The 15,782-nt window shown below is 41.8% G+C and overlaps 3 protein-coding genes across 3 annotated transcripts in view; 1 reads left to right on the top strand and 2 right to left on the bottom strand.

The window, feature by feature from the left end:
- LOC140921472 (phosphatidylinositol 4-kinase alpha-like) overlaps positions 1-6,052 on the bottom strand; it is a 33,384-nt gene extending 27,332 nt beyond the window's left edge. The window contains exons 1-7 of the mRNA XM_073371476.1: positions 5,935-6,052; positions 5,228-5,615; positions 3,463-3,722; positions 2,349-2,414; positions 2,021-2,120; positions 1,574-1,750; positions 696-840 (exon numbers count right to left, since the gene is read on the bottom strand). Coding sequence (XP_073227577.1) covers positions 696-840; positions 1,574-1,750; positions 2,021-2,120; positions 2,349-2,414; positions 3,463-3,722; positions 5,228-5,615; positions 5,935-6,021 — 1,223 coding nt within the window. The 5' untranslated portion in view covers positions 6,022-6,052. The remainder of the gene's footprint in view (positions 1-695; positions 841-1,573; positions 1,751-2,020; positions 2,121-2,348; positions 2,415-3,462; positions 3,723-5,227; positions 5,616-5,934) is intronic.
- A 1,696-nt stretch (positions 6,053-7,748) lies between these two features.
- LOC140921453 (uncharacterized) lies at positions 7,749-13,155 on the top strand. The gene is made up of 3 exons (XM_073371452.1): positions 7,749-8,033; positions 8,799-8,873; positions 9,883-13,155. Exons 1-3 carry the CDS (start codon positions 7,751-7,753, stop codon positions 12,360-12,362), a joined length of 2,838 nt encoding a protein of 945 aa, XP_073227553.1. The 5' UTR covers positions 7,749-7,750; the 3' UTR covers positions 12,363-13,155.
- Positions 13,156-13,948: 793 nt separating this feature from the next.
- Positions 13,949-15,782, bottom strand: part of LOC140921468 (radial spoke head 1 homolog) — a 3,178-nt gene continuing 1,344 nt past the window's right edge. Inside the window, exon 2 of the mRNA XM_073371471.1 lies at positions 13,949-15,032. Within this exon, the coding sequence (XP_073227572.1) occupies positions 14,537-15,032 (496 nt within the window). The 3' untranslated portion in view covers positions 13,949-14,536. The remainder of the gene's footprint in view (positions 15,033-15,782) is intronic.

Genomic DNA, 15,782 nt, shown 5'->3' with positions numbered 1-15,782 from the left:
TAGAGAACTGCCTTCTTCAATCCTCACTTCATTTCACAAACCACTGTCAGAGCCACAAATAACAGTCAGTAATCAGACAATGCCAACTGAAGCTAAAATTTTCCTAATGTCTGGTGAAATCCTATTTGCAGCTGCAGATGATGACTGCACGTGTAACATACTATCATTTCAAAGCTAAAGAATTTAAAATAAAGGTACCTTAAGAAGCAAATATCAAAAGTTAACATAACGCATGGCATGGTCTAAAATGGTGATCTGGTTGGATATGTGTCCTTTCTTGCAAGAAAAATAATAATAGCAGCCCTGCATCTACAAGGCAAACTGGATGGAAAATTCACCCACGGTGTAGCAGTCTATCAGAAGAAACTTGGGCCATCATTCCAAACATCCAGGCAAATGAAAACAAATATATTTCCCAACTTTAACCCTTTAAGTCCCAATGGTGACCAACATCAATTTTCTCCTCATAATATCCATACATCATCGAGAGAAAAAGTTATGAGAAATGATCACCAAGGAAAAATGCGTTGATCTTTTACCAAATTCTCTCAACACATTCTCTAAGAAAATGTATAGAAATCAGTTTGGAGAATTTGTATGTGGATATTGGGGTTTAAAGGGTTAAAGAGGTTTGCTAATTACATTTTTTCCTTTTGTTCTTCCCTTAACTCATTACTTTTGGAAGTCTACCTCACCTGGCTAGCGTTGGTAATTTTTCCGCTAATGTGGCAAAGCCTTCCAGACATGACAAAATAAAGAGAAAGTTGTCTGACTGGGCAAAGGAGACAGCCAGATTGGAACACAAGAAGTCAGCAATATTTTCACAGAGAGTTTCTCCATCTAAAATACAACAAATATTTCTTAACTACCATATGAAATACTCCATTTAGATAATCATTATAAGGCCAATAACTTCATGCAAAAATTTTGTGTTCATTCAAAATGGAGTACCAAGTCTGTTTGCCAAACGACCTGAAATGAACTGTCTCCTCCTCAAAGGAGACAGCCAGATTGGAGCACAAGAAAACAGCAATATTTTCACAGAGAGTTTCTCCATCTAAAATACAACAAATATTTCTTAACTACCATATCAAATACTATATTTAGATAATCATTATAACACCAATGACTCCATGCAATAATTTTGTGTGCATTCCAAATGGACTACCAAGTCTGTTCGCCAAACGACCTGAAATGAACTGTCCCCTCCCCCCTAAAACCAGCCCCATTGAAAGAAGAAATGGGACACACAAAGCTTTTTGGGAGTTCCGCTCGCCATTTTGTCTTTTTTCAACATAGATAGAAGGAAATTCTTGATTGGGTGTTGCCCTCACGGGTTGTGTTATTATACATTGTTTGTAGAAAATAAAGACAAACACACCATCGCAAGGAACACAATTTGACATTGCTCTTGAAAATCATGCATTGTGTACGCAGCCTACAGATTAGTATAATCTGCTAGCAGATAACTAACTAATCTGCAGGTTGCGCTGATTTCAAAAACTAACTGTAGCCTCTCAGCCAATGAGAAGATGGATTGTGAGAAACTGTATAATAGTTTTACTTATTGCACCTTGGTCATCGTGCTCAGCGGTCCAGACCATTAAATCAATGCTGGCTGAAACAGTCTGAAGCTTCCAGGGTAATGTAGCAGAGAGATTCTCTGATTTCTTCTGAAATTCAGCTTTGACTGTTGTGAATACCATCTTTCCTACATCATGGGCTTTGCTTGCAACACTCTTGGAAAGACCTGCGTATTGGCAACAAATAATATCACGTTTAACCTAAAAGCACCACAATTCTCCAAACTCTAGACTCTGAACTTAAATTCCGCAAAAACCTCTGACTTCTAGTATGACTGACACATCTGTGGATAAAATCCTGTGATTATGTATAGATCCATCACAGAGAGATGAAAGTTATTGGTAAAAAAATCAGTTGGAAAGTTTAGAACCTTCCACCACAACACAAGGCATATCTTGGGTTACCAAATAATATACATGTAATATTAAATTTATACCTCGTGTATACTGACAGAGATCTCTCAGTAGCGTCATCATAGACAGCAGGATAACCTCACTAAACATCTGGAAAGGAAACTTCCTCAGTAGTACCCCAGCCTATCAAACATGGGAAAAATAGAAAGGAATGATTCTATGTCAGTGAAGTTATGAAGCTTTCACTGATAGTAGCCAGTTACTGATGATAATTTTATGGTCGGCAACTCTCTAAAGTTTGAACATTTTAATGTCAATTAATGTGGTCTACAAGAGCATGGACAACAGAAACTATTTATTTATTTGTTAATAATAAAATAGACAAACTGTAACTTATTACAAGAACAGTACCTGGAGACAGTCTGATAATAGAAGGTCTAATCCTTGAAGTACTTGCATGTTAATCAATTGTTCAACCTGTTCAGAAAAATAATATTAATTATCAAATGACTCAACGCTTTGGGTTCCATGAGTGATCAACATCAATTTTCTCCTGCTAAATATCACGGGAGATAACACAGGAGCTAACAAATATGCGATGATAATGCAAGTTGCTGAGGACATGATATGAAGCGCCTCTGGAGAGATTATGCTGATTACCATGGCTTACATGTAGGCATGTCAGGCAGGTTGTTCATTAAGGTCGGTAAACACAAGGCGACAAGTTGCAGCAACACGTCGCGGCGACCGATCACTCCATGTAGACAGGTCTGGCGACTAGCTGCAGCAACAAGGTGAGGCGACACGTCGCAGGGACAAATCGCTTCATGTGTACCGGAGAATTTTTGTGAAAAGCTTTGTCTCCGCAACAGAACTTTGTCACTGCAACAAGTTGCAAAAAATCAAATCAGACTGAATCTGTGCGACTTGTTGCCGCGACAAATTCTGTTGCAGCGACAAAGATTTTCACAAAAATTCTCCAGTACACATGAAGCGATTTGTTGCTGCAATATATTGCCGCGACATGTTGCTGCAACTTGTCGCCTAGTGTGTACTGACCTTTAGGCATCAGTGATCAGAGAATCCACCATTTACTATGCAGAATTCTCCGGCATGTCTGGTAACCAATGACTAATTTCTATCTACACGTGGGGCCTGTTTCAAAATGTTCTCCCGTAATGTAACACCTTTCTCCTGCTACAAGAATTCTTCATAAAAACCCAGGTCAGAGGCCGTGTTAGGGTAAAATTCTGACAAGTAACATGGCCTTGAAACAGTGACATAAGACTTGATGAAATGGTGACATAAGACATAAATATGGGTTAACATGGCCTACTTCCTAAAACACAAAATTACGATATTTGAAATTCAGACTAGGGATATATGTACCCGCTTAAGAAGCCACTATGTCGTAGTTGAACATGTATATAATGCCTAACGAAATAAGACTTGCATTACTGTACAAGAGTGTTAAAGTAATTTCTAATAACTGGCCTATCATAGACTACTCCTGCCAAGGACTTACTTTCATTATGAGATTATTTAGTTGAGTATCAGATAAATGATAACTGTCGTCTCTCTTGCCCTGTGGAAAGCTCAGAAATCGTCTTGGTGCAGCACGACTCAGTGCCCTTGGTAACTGTGGTTCATCAGGAGTGTTGTGACCAGAGTGTTTTGGGAAAAGTAGCCTTGTAATCAGGGAGGGGTCAGACACATAGACACTGGACACTCCAAGAGCTTGGGCCACACCAAGGAGAAGGGGGACAGTAGTGCAACAAAAAGAAGCTGTAAACAGCAACAAAGTGGTGATAAAAACAATATTCTATTATTAATAACTCATTTGTGAGCAAAATAGTTGGTGGTGAATGTTTCATGATAGAGAGAAAGTAACATTCAACACTCACATCAAGACTCATTCTAGTCAAGACACTTTGCCCACGACAACATAAATCTCCCCTTCTCTACAGTTTTCCACAAAGCATTGCAGAACTAAGCTGCACCCTCTCCACCAGTATGGTACTGTATCACTGATGAACGAGGGTATGGTGACTTACTTTTGCCTTTGGGTGCCAAGACAGGGGCATTCCATTTTACATCCACACCCCCTAGATGGATGAGATTTTCTGAAGGGGTCAATACTAGCAGAGACGTTTTTCTGAGGGGGTTGTTGTCCAAAATGCCTATTTCTGAAGGGTGCAAATACCAAGAATAAATTTCTGAAGGGAGAGCTACATCATCAACATAGGCATGGTGAACACAGTTTCTCTTATGAAGAATACTGTAAAACTTCTTTTCTGAAGGGCACAAATAACATTGCCATATTTTTCGACGGGTACAGAACAAAATAATACTATTTCTAAGGGTATCTAAGAATAAATGTTAACTTCTGAACGGGATAACCCCAGGCAAAAAGACCCTCATCTACAGGAGGAGTGTGTGGATATTCAATAGAATGGCCCACAATACCAGTGTTTGCACAAACATAAATGCTGGCATCAAAGGTTCAGCCAATGTGAGCTTCCTACAATTTTCAGGTATATAACATTATTAGAGTTCTTAAGAAAATTAATTTTTAACAAGGAAGAATTATAATTGAAGTAAATGTAAATAGATTTGATTAAAAGGTGCCCAAACATGGGGGGGGGGGGGGGGTAGGTATAAGAGGCAGTATCACCCCATTCCTTTGGAAGAGTCTGTGGACCTACAACCCTGCGAGCAGAGCCTCCTTTTGTGTTCTTCTTGATCGAAGAGCAGAAGAAGAGACTCTGCCTGAAACGCGTCAATCCTTTGAAGTAGCCACAGACTGAATACCCTGCAAGCAGAAGCCCTTCTATCTTCCTAGATAAGTCGGGAAGAGGTAGAGGAAGGAACCTTCCTCTTCCCAACTTGTCTAGGAAGATCGAAGGGCCTCTTCTCACAGGGTACAGCCCGAACGTCTGGCCTAGTCAATCTCGTATTCCCTCGTCAAACGGGGTTTTTGTGTGCAAACATCTGTCTATTGATAAACTGATGTTCACAACAGAGTCTGCAGTGTCAGGCGCAAGGATATTAGGCCTGGGTTTGAAGCTGTATCCTAGTAACATGCAATGCAAGCTCAAGAAAGATCATATCCTGTTTCACACAGAGTCTCTTCTGGCAGGGTGAGGACCTCCATGGTAAAACTTGTAATTTAGGGGTCTCTGAAAAGTGCATTTCAGTGCATTTTTAGTGACTAGGGAGAGCAGGAGAAACCTGCCCATTGGACAAAAGTGTCTCAACTACTTCATTGCATACTTAAGCTACAGTATCACCTTTGTTAGGATCTGTCAGGTCTTTATAACCACAGCATTGGTCAATAAGAGTATCAAACAGACTGAGCTGGAGTTTGATAATGTCCCCATCCAAGCTGTTATCTTGCGCAGCTAATCCACTCATAAGTGTTACAAAACAGAATGCAAACTCCCCTGCTAAAGGGCTCTTTGAGAAGTGTACAGGTTCCCTAGCTTCCAGCCACCTTGCTGTTGGAAGACCTTTGAGTACATCTACCAAGTAAGGCATTATTTTCTCTTTGTATTGTAAGCCTGAGTGAAGCGCAAACAACCCCAGTGCCAGAATTCCATCAGTACCACGTTGATCGAGGATAAAGACATCAGAAGATGAAGACGGACTTGCAGGACAAAGACGACTGAGTTTTTTAACCTAAAAAAAGGCAAGAGTTTGATGTTATATTTGTAGGTTGGCATCACAATGATTCTGTAGACTAATTGCAAGAGTGCTTCAAAACGTGGCAATATACTTAGCCAGACAGTCTCTGCCTATTTTTACTTCCTTAGAAAAAGAGGAAAAAAGTCCAAATCTTCAAATTGACATTCAAGGGGGAAAACAACGAGCTTAATTTGCTACACAGCTGATATACGTGTCTCATTCATCTGAGACACTCTGGGAGCCCATTACACACAATTTGTCCTTTACTTAAAATGGCGATCTTCACAATGATAACTATGGCATACTATCTTACCTTTTCCCAAGGTGCTGGATTCAAAGCGGCCAGAGAACAGGCTAAATGCCGCAAAGACTCCGCTGGTCTTGGACCATCGACCGCCATTTTGTTTGTATCTGGTCGTACTCGTCGTATATGCTCGGAATCGCTCGGAAGGAGATCGTGTGCATCATCGTCATTGTCTGACTATTTCCCTCTCATTTCCGGAAATTTGGTGTATTGGAACCTTGTTTTTTTTTCCGCGCGGAAAATCTGAAACAATGAAAAAAAGGTAGAAGAGAAATCAAAAGTACAGCTTAGAGTGAAAATAAGGAGCTTTTCGAACACAAAAAAGCACCTAAAAATGCTTTCAAAGGGGTAGTTTGAAAAACTAGCCTACGTCTCTCTGAGCGGCACGCCGGGAGACGGCTGAAAGGGCTAACATTTCAGACTAGTTTCGAACTAGTTTTTAAACTGTTTGGTGATCGACAGGAGTGGCATCTTGAGAAAATCTATTGCATCAGTCCAAAGAGCCTAAGTGCGTCTACAAAGGTAACATAGCCTATCATTACGTGTCCGGTAAGGAGAGAACCCTGGGAACGAGGTTGTCCGGTAATTCCCCGAAACTGTGAATGCATCAGATTAAAACATAACAATTTCAACAACTTACCATATTCTAATTTCTACCTCCTCGACCGTGACTTGTGAGTGTACATGATGGGCATGCAGTCTCAAAGGGCAGTTTTGAAGAAACCCTGTTTTTATGGTTCCCTTTAATAACAGTCCCGAAGCAGCAAATCCTTGCCCTCTGAATTGCGTTGTTCTCGAATGAGGAAGTGGTGAATTGAAACATTCAGCGACTGATGTCTTCTCGTATGCAAGGTAAGAAACAGTTAAAATAACACACATGTTGTTGTTTTTAATTTTAACAGTCTTGGAAAATCTCGTTGGCAAACTGTGTAGCACAATGTTTCTTTTATCTCGAAAACACACAACTTCTCTTTATGCGGGCAAGCTAGCGCGGTTACAATTAAAAAATCTTACTGTTATTAGATGTAGGCGTTAGCCAGGCGAGTATCTGTTGCGAATTATTCAGTTTTATTTTCAATTGTCATATAGCAAGAAATAAGATCAAATAGCCTACGGTAGAACAAAAATTTTTAGTTTGTTTTCTCATCAGTCCCAGTGTTTCGTCTGTTTTTACTCAGCTTGTATTTCATGGCTTTATCAGTACGTGCTTCTCTTTAAGTGTATTGTTGATGTCATTAACACTGCGTTGGAACATTTTAGATACGGTTTCAAGAAGAGTAACGTGTGCCTGTTTCTTCGAAACGTTATTACGTCCTGTACTTGCACATTATTTCACGCACAAGTACGAACTAAGTGTTCTTGACACCACTCAGAATAGCTCAGAATTTACAACAATTTCCTAAAAACTGACCCATCTCTTGGTGGACCGATGAATTATTTCGATAAACATACGCTTCTATATCGCCGTTTATAAGATTACATAAGCGAATGTGACATTGGACCTATAAAACTCGCCATTCATCGCACAGAAAACGGCCTTGCAATTAAAAAACGGGTCTTAAAACATTCTGAAGGGTTTATTCATTTGGATTTCTGGGTTCTGATTTCGAACCCTGTTCATTTGTAGCTTGTTTTGTCACCTAAGAAACCCTGAAGCTGACTTTTGATTCGAAACAAAAACTTAAGGAATGCAGGCTTTTCAGTAGTCAATCAGTCAACCGATATTTTTTGCTGAGCGAAACGGATTGCGTGTGTTTGTTATTTTAAATTTCTTTGTCTCAAATCCCGTGGCATGACGATTACTATGTTTTAATCAGGTGGTGTGATGTCGATCAAGCAAGGCGTGCCCGAAGATCGTGAACTTCTCAGTCTTGCTGGGGACATGTTAGTGATCTGGAAAAAACTCGGTTTGGCTTTGGGATTGAAAAATTCACAGTTAGACGAAATCGAAGTAGATCACTTGAAAGGAGTGGATAGGAGTTATGCTATGCTAAGAAAATGGAAGGAATCACGTGGCTCTGAAGCGAGTTATGAACGACTTGCTGAAGGACTTAATCACAAAGCAGTCAGTAGGCGTGACTTAATACAGGCATACTGCCAAGAAAAAGGTTAGTGTTGAGCATACGCAAGTAATACCTTGCGTCAGCTGCCTTAAGCCAATTGCCACATTCGCTCTATCCCCGGTGCTAACCAAAAAGATCGCGGCTCTGGGAACCAGAATGCAGTTGCCATGGCTCTGTGTATGTGTCGGCCATTTTGAGATCACGTAGAAATGCACTTTTGGAAGCCTTGGAAAAGTAACTGCGTGAGACTGAGTAGCCGAATAGCACCATGGGACTGTTTTGAGACAGGAATTTGGACCCAGTTTTCCCGCACAACCTCGTAAAAGCCTGTAAAAATGGCGCAAAGTCCCAAAACAGTCCCATGCTGCAATTCGGCACAACACCGACCCAGTCTCACGCACAGCTTTCAAATGACCGAGCTCTTCCAAGGCTTCCATAATTAAACTAGTCCCCAGTCGTCACTCGGGCGGTTAACCTCAAACTTAGGGCTCTTACTCGGGCTGGCCAGAGCAGGCCAAATGTCACCGGGGGAAATTCCACTATTAATCAGGACTATCCAGCCAGATTAGTTTATTTCTAAATGGTACACGCGGCAGTGATGAGTTTTAGTAAAAATTTCGAGAAAACACTGATGTTGCATTTTCAATATGACAGGTCTTGCGGCTGGCCAGTCTTAACTTTTGGAAAGCGCCCAAAGATGAGAAACAGTAAAGAATTGAAATAAGCGACTTGACTTGACTTGTTGAGTTTTCCAGATATTAAACTAAAATTGCAAGACGAGTCTGAAACCCATGCCCATTTATCCCACAGGAGAGGCTGAGTTGCAACGAAAAATGTCTGGACTGAGAGTTTCTTGTAAAGATGAAGCTGACGGTGTCTTAAATGGTAAGCTCTAGCTTGTTCACTTATTAGAATGTAACGATCATCTGAATAACAAAGTACTTTTTAATGCCTAGCCTTGGTGAAATCTGGGGTTAGTCTCCTTTGATAATGAGTCGCTTTGGGTTTTCGGTAGATGTAGGCGGCTCGCGCGTAAACTTTAGAAAGTTTCTCTATTTGAGTACATCTTTAAGTTTGCTTCTTATTTGAAAAAACGGAAGTGACAAGCTTAAGAGCCAATAGGATCCAATAGAACTTGCAAAGTAACTAACAAGTTGTAGCCAAATTGTACTGTCGTGTTCGATTGACCAGAAGCCGAACCACAGTACATGCACAGCTGCAAACAAGAACAAACTTGAACAAAGAACATTGGAACTAGGTTCACCCAAGAAAGCTTGCCCCATACTCTCTTGATTCCACTCTGAATAGAGGACTGTAACATTTTAGAAAAAGTAATGATAGAAATGCCTTTATTTTCTTCAAACTAAATCTTAGGGATTATAAGCACTTCATACCATCAGCAAGGATTGGCTTCAGGCGTGGTTAAAACCCGGGATACGATTGAACAGTAACAACAACAACAACTGACTGTCAGGCCCAATTCAAACGTCGAACTTTTCATGTACCGAACCTAATCCCTTTAATTAAGTACCTGAAAAGCTCGAAGTTTGAATAAATAAGTCCGACATATCCAATGTGGATCGACTCATGAATTAAATTTGAGTGGCCCACAGGGGAATTTCGACTGCGGAGCGACTTCGTTCTGATAGTCGAACTTTTTCGATATTTTAACTGGTAAGTATTGCCCGGTGTACGTCGTGAAAATGAATTGAGTCCGTCTAATTAAGTTAGACGTTTGAATCAACCATCGAAACTTGTATCATTTGGGTCGACCTAAACAGGTATTTTAATTTGTTCGGCACATGGAAAGTTCGACGTTTGAATTGGGCCTGATCACTCTTTGAAATTAAAGATTTTTTAAAAGATATTTTGTTTTCTTTCTTTTAAAAAATAGGTCTGCCTTCCGTCGAGATTTTACCTGGTAAGCCATTTCATGTGACTCAAAGACGAGGAGGCGAAATAAGAAAGATTGAGCAAGCCTTTAGTCATTTGCGACAAGATGCGGCGGAAAGTTCGCTAGTATCAGCAGTGTATGTGAAAGGCGCTCCAGGGTGTGGTAAGACACAACTGGCAAGACAGTTTGGTAAAGAGTACATGAAGGTGAGCGCAGGTTGCGGCGGGCAGTCACCAAGGAGAATTGTCGCCACGTTGGATGCGCGGACGCCAGAGTCGCTTTTGGAATCGTATAAGGAACTACACGAAAAATTGGAACTGTCAAAGGAGAGCGAAGAAAGAGGAAGTCTGAATGAACGAATCAAGACTTACTCGAATGAGATTAAAAACCACCTTTGTAAAAGCTCTACTGTCTGGCTGTTAATCATTGATAATCTAACAGTCAATGATCCTCTTAAAGAATTCTGGCCAACGCCTGAAGAAAACAGCCCGTGGGGAGAAGGGTTAGTATTGGTAACAACACAGGATAGCGAGCTGGTACCCAGATCCCACGCATACGCCAAAGTTGTGGGTTTAGATGAAGGAATGGAACAGAGTGACGCAAAGAAATTGTTGAGCGCCATTTCTGGGATGGAGGCAGATGAGGACGCCGTAGAAGTCGCTCGGTTGCTGGGCTTTTACCCTCTGTCTCTTGCTTGTGCAGCAGTCTATGTAAAGCAGATGCGAGAAGATCGGCCGTTCTCAAAGTTTTCCTGGAAAAACTACCTAGCCAATCTTAAAAAATACTTTGCGTACCTTGATCATTCCGACTTTACACGTCATAATCCATGTTATCCACAATCGATGCTTCCAGCAGCCGAGTTTGCCGCCCAACGGATGGCGGAAAATAACGAAGTGCTCCGAGCTGCCTTCGTTTTTCTGTCTTATTGCGCCCTTCAACCCTTACCGTTGGACACCGTTGCAGAGTACGTCTTGTGCGAGACTGCTGCTTCCGGCGACCAAACCATTAGGGTCCCAGATGACGTTAAGGTTAAAATAGCTCGATGCTCTCTGCTGATCTATCCTGAGACGGGTGAAAGAGGAATTGAGGTAGTTACCCTCCATCAAGTCATGCGATTGGCATTTGCACAAATCAGGCGAAAACCGGACGAACAGACGAAAGAGATGGAAGAAACCGCCGAAGTGGAAAAGCGCCAACTGAATGGGGTGCTTAAAATATTAAATAAGGCGTACAAGATTAGAAAAGCCGATGTCTCCAAGGAGGCTATAGCTACAAGAATAATTCTGTGCCCGCATTTAAGGGAGTTTGTAGAAAAGGCGGAGAAAAGCCAATTTGTTGAAGTGAATTTACTTGTACAAGCCTTAGTCTACCTTGCTGATGGCCTGGTCCATGTTGCCGGGGCGACGGACAATAATCGTGTTGGTTTACTTGAACGTGCTTACAAGATAAATAAACAGCTATCTACGACTGATATCAGCGCATGCGAATTACTGTGTGATTTAGGATATACTTATCGCGAAGCGGGCCAGCTAGACAGAGTTATTCCTGTGTTAGAAGAGGCTAATCATCTCTGCACAGCACATACGGAACCAGAATGGATGAAAATGAGATCGAGGCTTTTAAATATCCTTGGGTTCACATACCGTGAAAGCTTCCAGCTAGACCTCGCAAAAGAGTACATGAAAATGTGCGCTGAAGTGACCAGAAAGGCCTATGGCGAGAAGCACGTGCAAGTGGTTGAGAGACTTTGTAATCTTGGGATAATCTTGCACGATCGCTGGGAAAATGACGAGGCGATAGAAGTGCTGGAAGAAGCCCAGAAGATTATTGAAGCTTGCGATACCTCAAGAACGGAACTGTTCATCCGCGCGCAAGTTTTGAATTATACAGCTAAGGTTCATCTTCGCTGGTATCTCGGGCTGCGGTATACGCATCCTCGCGCATGGAGCACCAAAAAGCACCTGGAAGAATCGAACGCTCTCCACGAAGAAGCCGTAAAGATTTACGAAGAACTTCATGGAGATCGACACAAGTTCACAGCGGGAACTATGATGACCTACGGAACAGCAAAACTGCACTTAGGACAAGTTGAGCAGGCTTACGAAATGTGTCAAAGCGCCGTCCAGGTCTATCGAAGCTCAGGTCACATTGCGTGGCCGCGCGCGGGTACATGGCTCGCCGACGTTTTATTTGTTAGAAAGGAGTATGCACGCGCGAAAAGTTTTTTGGAAGAGCTAGTGAATGTTCATGAGGACTTACATCTGGTTGTTAGCCCTGGTGCATATCATCCTAAGGCGCTGCTAGCGGAAGCTTGCGTGCATCTTGGAGATGTGCAATATGGAAAAGAAATGTTGACGCAATGCCTTCGGGAGTGGGAAGAAAAAGGTATGCACCCTGAACATTATTGGGTTGCTCGTGCGCGCGCTTTCCTGAGATTGCATGAGGAACAAAACACCGATGATGCTGTGCAAGAGTTGTAATATGGAAGACCTCATCAGATCAGAGTCCTCAGCCTCTGCGTTGCCTCGTCTCCAGAAATACTTTCGCGCGGAAGAGAAAGCGTAGGATGCAGTAAAGTCGGTATTCACAGGAAACCACGCGTGCCGCTGGAAAGAGGCAACCAAAGTCTCAGTAATTCGCCCAGAAAAAAAATTGTCTTGAGACTGATTCCACGTCTGAATCAATTGCTACTGAGGTTTATTTTATACAGTTAATTTTACATTCTTGATCAATAACGATTTCTTAAAACATAAGCAAGCGAATATTAACGTTAAAAGCCGACGTTTCGGTATCATCATGACACCATTCTCAAGGCAAAATGAATAAATAATGCGAAGATTTGATTTCTATAGTATCTACAAATTAGCAGAATAACAAAGGATCACAAGTTCTTCAAGTGAATACCTTTGCGCGAATCGAGTCCGCCTGCACGTTAAGGGATGGTTTGAGTTTTCTTAAAAAGAGCATCTCCTTCATTAGGCAATCAAATTGTTAGAACCTTTAGTGAGCAGGTGAAATTGTTCTGAAAGAAAAGGTGGTACGCCCGAGTTATGTTCGCTAAGATAATGTTGACATTGATATTTTAACTTTTTTCTTTTTTTAAAAGATTTTAAAAGAGAGTAAGTATTCATACAGATGAAATTAGATGCAGAAGAACACATTCAGAACTGCGTTGAATATGTCAAGGGCCTATAAACACTAATAAAATGCTGTTTTTCTACTTTACGCCTGAGGTTTTTCATAAGGAGGTAACAAATTGTGATAGGATAGGATAGGATAAGTGCTTTATTATCAAAAGAGCGCCTACAGACACATGTGTTTACAACGATAACCAAAGATTTTCGTGCAATAATTACAGAAGTGTACCTTTGTAAAATTTATACAACTATAAAACAAGGTTATATTTAACGCGTCTATCTCTTTCGCGGAAGCGATCATATACGTATTTAGCCACAATTTTTTTGCGTTTTCTCTCCTTGCTTCATACTTATCAACGTTGCAAAGGCAGAGCTTGGCTTGTGATGATGGCACGGGTAATGGTCGCGCATTCTCCTTTGAAACCTCTTGTAAACGACCACCTGATGCACGGTTCGATATCCGTTCGCTGTATGCACTTTGAATACGAACTTTTAGCGACAAAATGGAACTACACATCTCATAAACTCAGCAATTGCATCCAATAAATTCTCTTCCAGAAAGTAATTGTTTCCGTACCTGTTTTCGGAAGAGACCCCTTGTGGTTCAATTCTCTTAAGAGACCACTTCCCTTATATCCTTTGCATTTTGAGTGATCATTTACGAGAGGTTTGACTGTTTTTTTTGTATTTAAGGTCGAGAGGTTTGACTGTATAATACGTTCTCTAGTAATTCACAGCTCCATATAGAGTGTTTTCACTCCATGGCCAGCATCTATGCAAATTTATTGGAACAAAAGAAAGCGTTTACATAAGAAAAGAGTTCAACTCCCAGAGGATGGGTTTGGGACACCAACATGCATGGCCGCCGTTTCATTGTTTTGGGACACCAATATGGTCGCCGTGACGTCATGTGAGAACACTCTATACTACGGGGAGAAGGAGCTCAAACTTTTCAAAGATTTCAGGGATCGTTTGGGTGGATATTATAAGCAATGATTGGTTAATGGTCGTCTCTGAAGACCGTCCACCAATCATAACTTGCTAACGCTACTGGGATTGTGAAATGATCGCAGAAATAATAAGAAAAATCGTTTTGCAGAAGGCTTGTACCCGGGGGGGGGGGGGGTAGTTTAGGAATTTCTGGGTGGGGATGTGCCGCTGGGAGCCTGGAACCCTTAACCTATACCAGAGCTAGTTCAGCTGAATTTTGCTACCCTATACTAGAGTAAACTCCCCAAATCCCCCCTATCCTAGAGTAGCTGTTTCCCTGGTCTAGATAAAATCTTCAACCAACTGATCAGTTTCCTGAAAAATGATACCCTATTCTAGACCCAAACGCTGTTATTTATATACCCTATCCTAGAGTAAACTGCTTGAAAACCATACCCTTCACAGCGGCACATACCTATATAGCCCATATATGGCAGTACCCCCCCCCGGGGCTTGTACTCATTCGCCTTGTAGTTATGGAGTAGCAAAAAGCCAAAATCTAAATTAAAGTGCGTTCGTTTAGGCGGCTATGCCGTTTCCTCGTCCTCGATAGCACAAATCTGTTTTCCTTCCCACATGGGTGTAACCAAAATCTCAGCTTCATCCTCTTCGTGCTCGCCTTGGTTTTCCTCTTCTTTCCATACATACTTACCCAACTGTACACATGCGGAGTCGAACACGTACTTTCCTGGTCCCCTGGGCCTGTTTTCTTCAAAATTACCAATGTATCTGTGATTTGAGTGCACTAGGTGACCTTCATCTTGCATCTTGCCGTGGAACCACGTTCCCTCATAGTGAGAGCCCGTTTCATTATAGGTGTAGGTCCCCTGGCCGTGACGAACTCCCTGATACCACTCCCCTTCGTACGTATCCCCGTTAGGGTAGGTGTAAGTGCCCCAACCGTTCCGTAGATCGTTGATCCAGGACCCATCGTATTTGGATCCATCAGGATACAAGAAGACACCATCGCCGTTTTTCTTGCCCTCTACGTAATTTCCTGTGTAACGTGCTCCAATTTTGAACCTGCAAATTATATCGCATCAAGTAATCTGAGGTACTAGACTCCCTGTAAAACCTGTCGTACTTCGCCGCGTATGAAACTGATATGGCGCGGCGCGAGACAAGCGATACGCTCGTCCTTCTTCAGTTCCTTGCGATCACCACTCCTATTTGTCCCTATATATCTCATCCAACTGCTACACAGTACAGGGTATGTAAAACCGGCCTAAGTCACAATTTTGTTCTAAGTGAGAAGTAAGTGTTAATGTTGACTTAGGGGAGGGGTAGGTGGTAAGTTACCCAGAAACCTCAGTTGATCCCGTAAAACCTTAAAAACCCGAGGGGGGTACTCCTGGGAATTCTTGGTGGGAGTATGTCATCGTTACCTAGATTATAACGCCAACCAAAAAGATTTCTTAAAATCCGTTAGGAACTTGCATATTTCTCTTTTAGTTTCTTACTCATTTGGAATTGAAACGATAATATGTTTCTACAGGCCCGTAGTTTCCTCGAAAACAATACCCGATCCCAAACCAAAATGGGCAAAGTCTATACCCTTTTTCAGACCAAAACCACGCAAAAACCATACCCTTTGGGGCGGCACAGACCTGTATGGCTTATATAAAGGAGTATCCCCCGGGCACTATTAGGCGATGCGGGGGTCGCCCGCACCCATGCGTGAGTCTCTTACAAAGAGAGGGGAGCTTGTCCACAACCTAGATATAGTTAGCGAAATATCGCCCTTGTCAGGAGCCTGCTCCTGTCCTTGTTGTT

Source organism: Porites lutea, chromosome 12 (genome assembly GCF_958299795.1).
Source record: "Porites lutea chromosome 12, jaPorLute2.1, whole genome shotgun sequence".
Lineage (NCBI taxonomy): Eukaryota > Metazoa > Cnidaria > Anthozoa > Scleractinia > Poritidae > Porites > Porites lutea.
This window is presented reverse-complemented; position numbering and strand designations above follow the sequence as displayed.

What these genes read in the sequence shown, in the direction of transcription:
- LOC140921453 (XM_073371452.1), top strand. Translation starts at nt 7,751, where the DNA reads ATGTCGATCAAGCAAGGCGTGCCCGAAGATCGTGAACTTCTCAGTCTT. An exon ending in GGCATACTGCCAAGAAAAAG is followed by an intron (nt 8,034 to 8,798) that starts GTTAGTGTTGAG and finishes TTTATCCCACAG; the next exon opens with GAGAGGCTGAGTTGCAACGA. An exon ending in AGCTGACGGTGTCTTAAATG is followed by an intron (nt 8,874 to 9,882) that starts GTAAGCTCTAGC and finishes TTTAAAAAATAG; the next exon opens with GTCTGCCTTCCGTCGAGATT.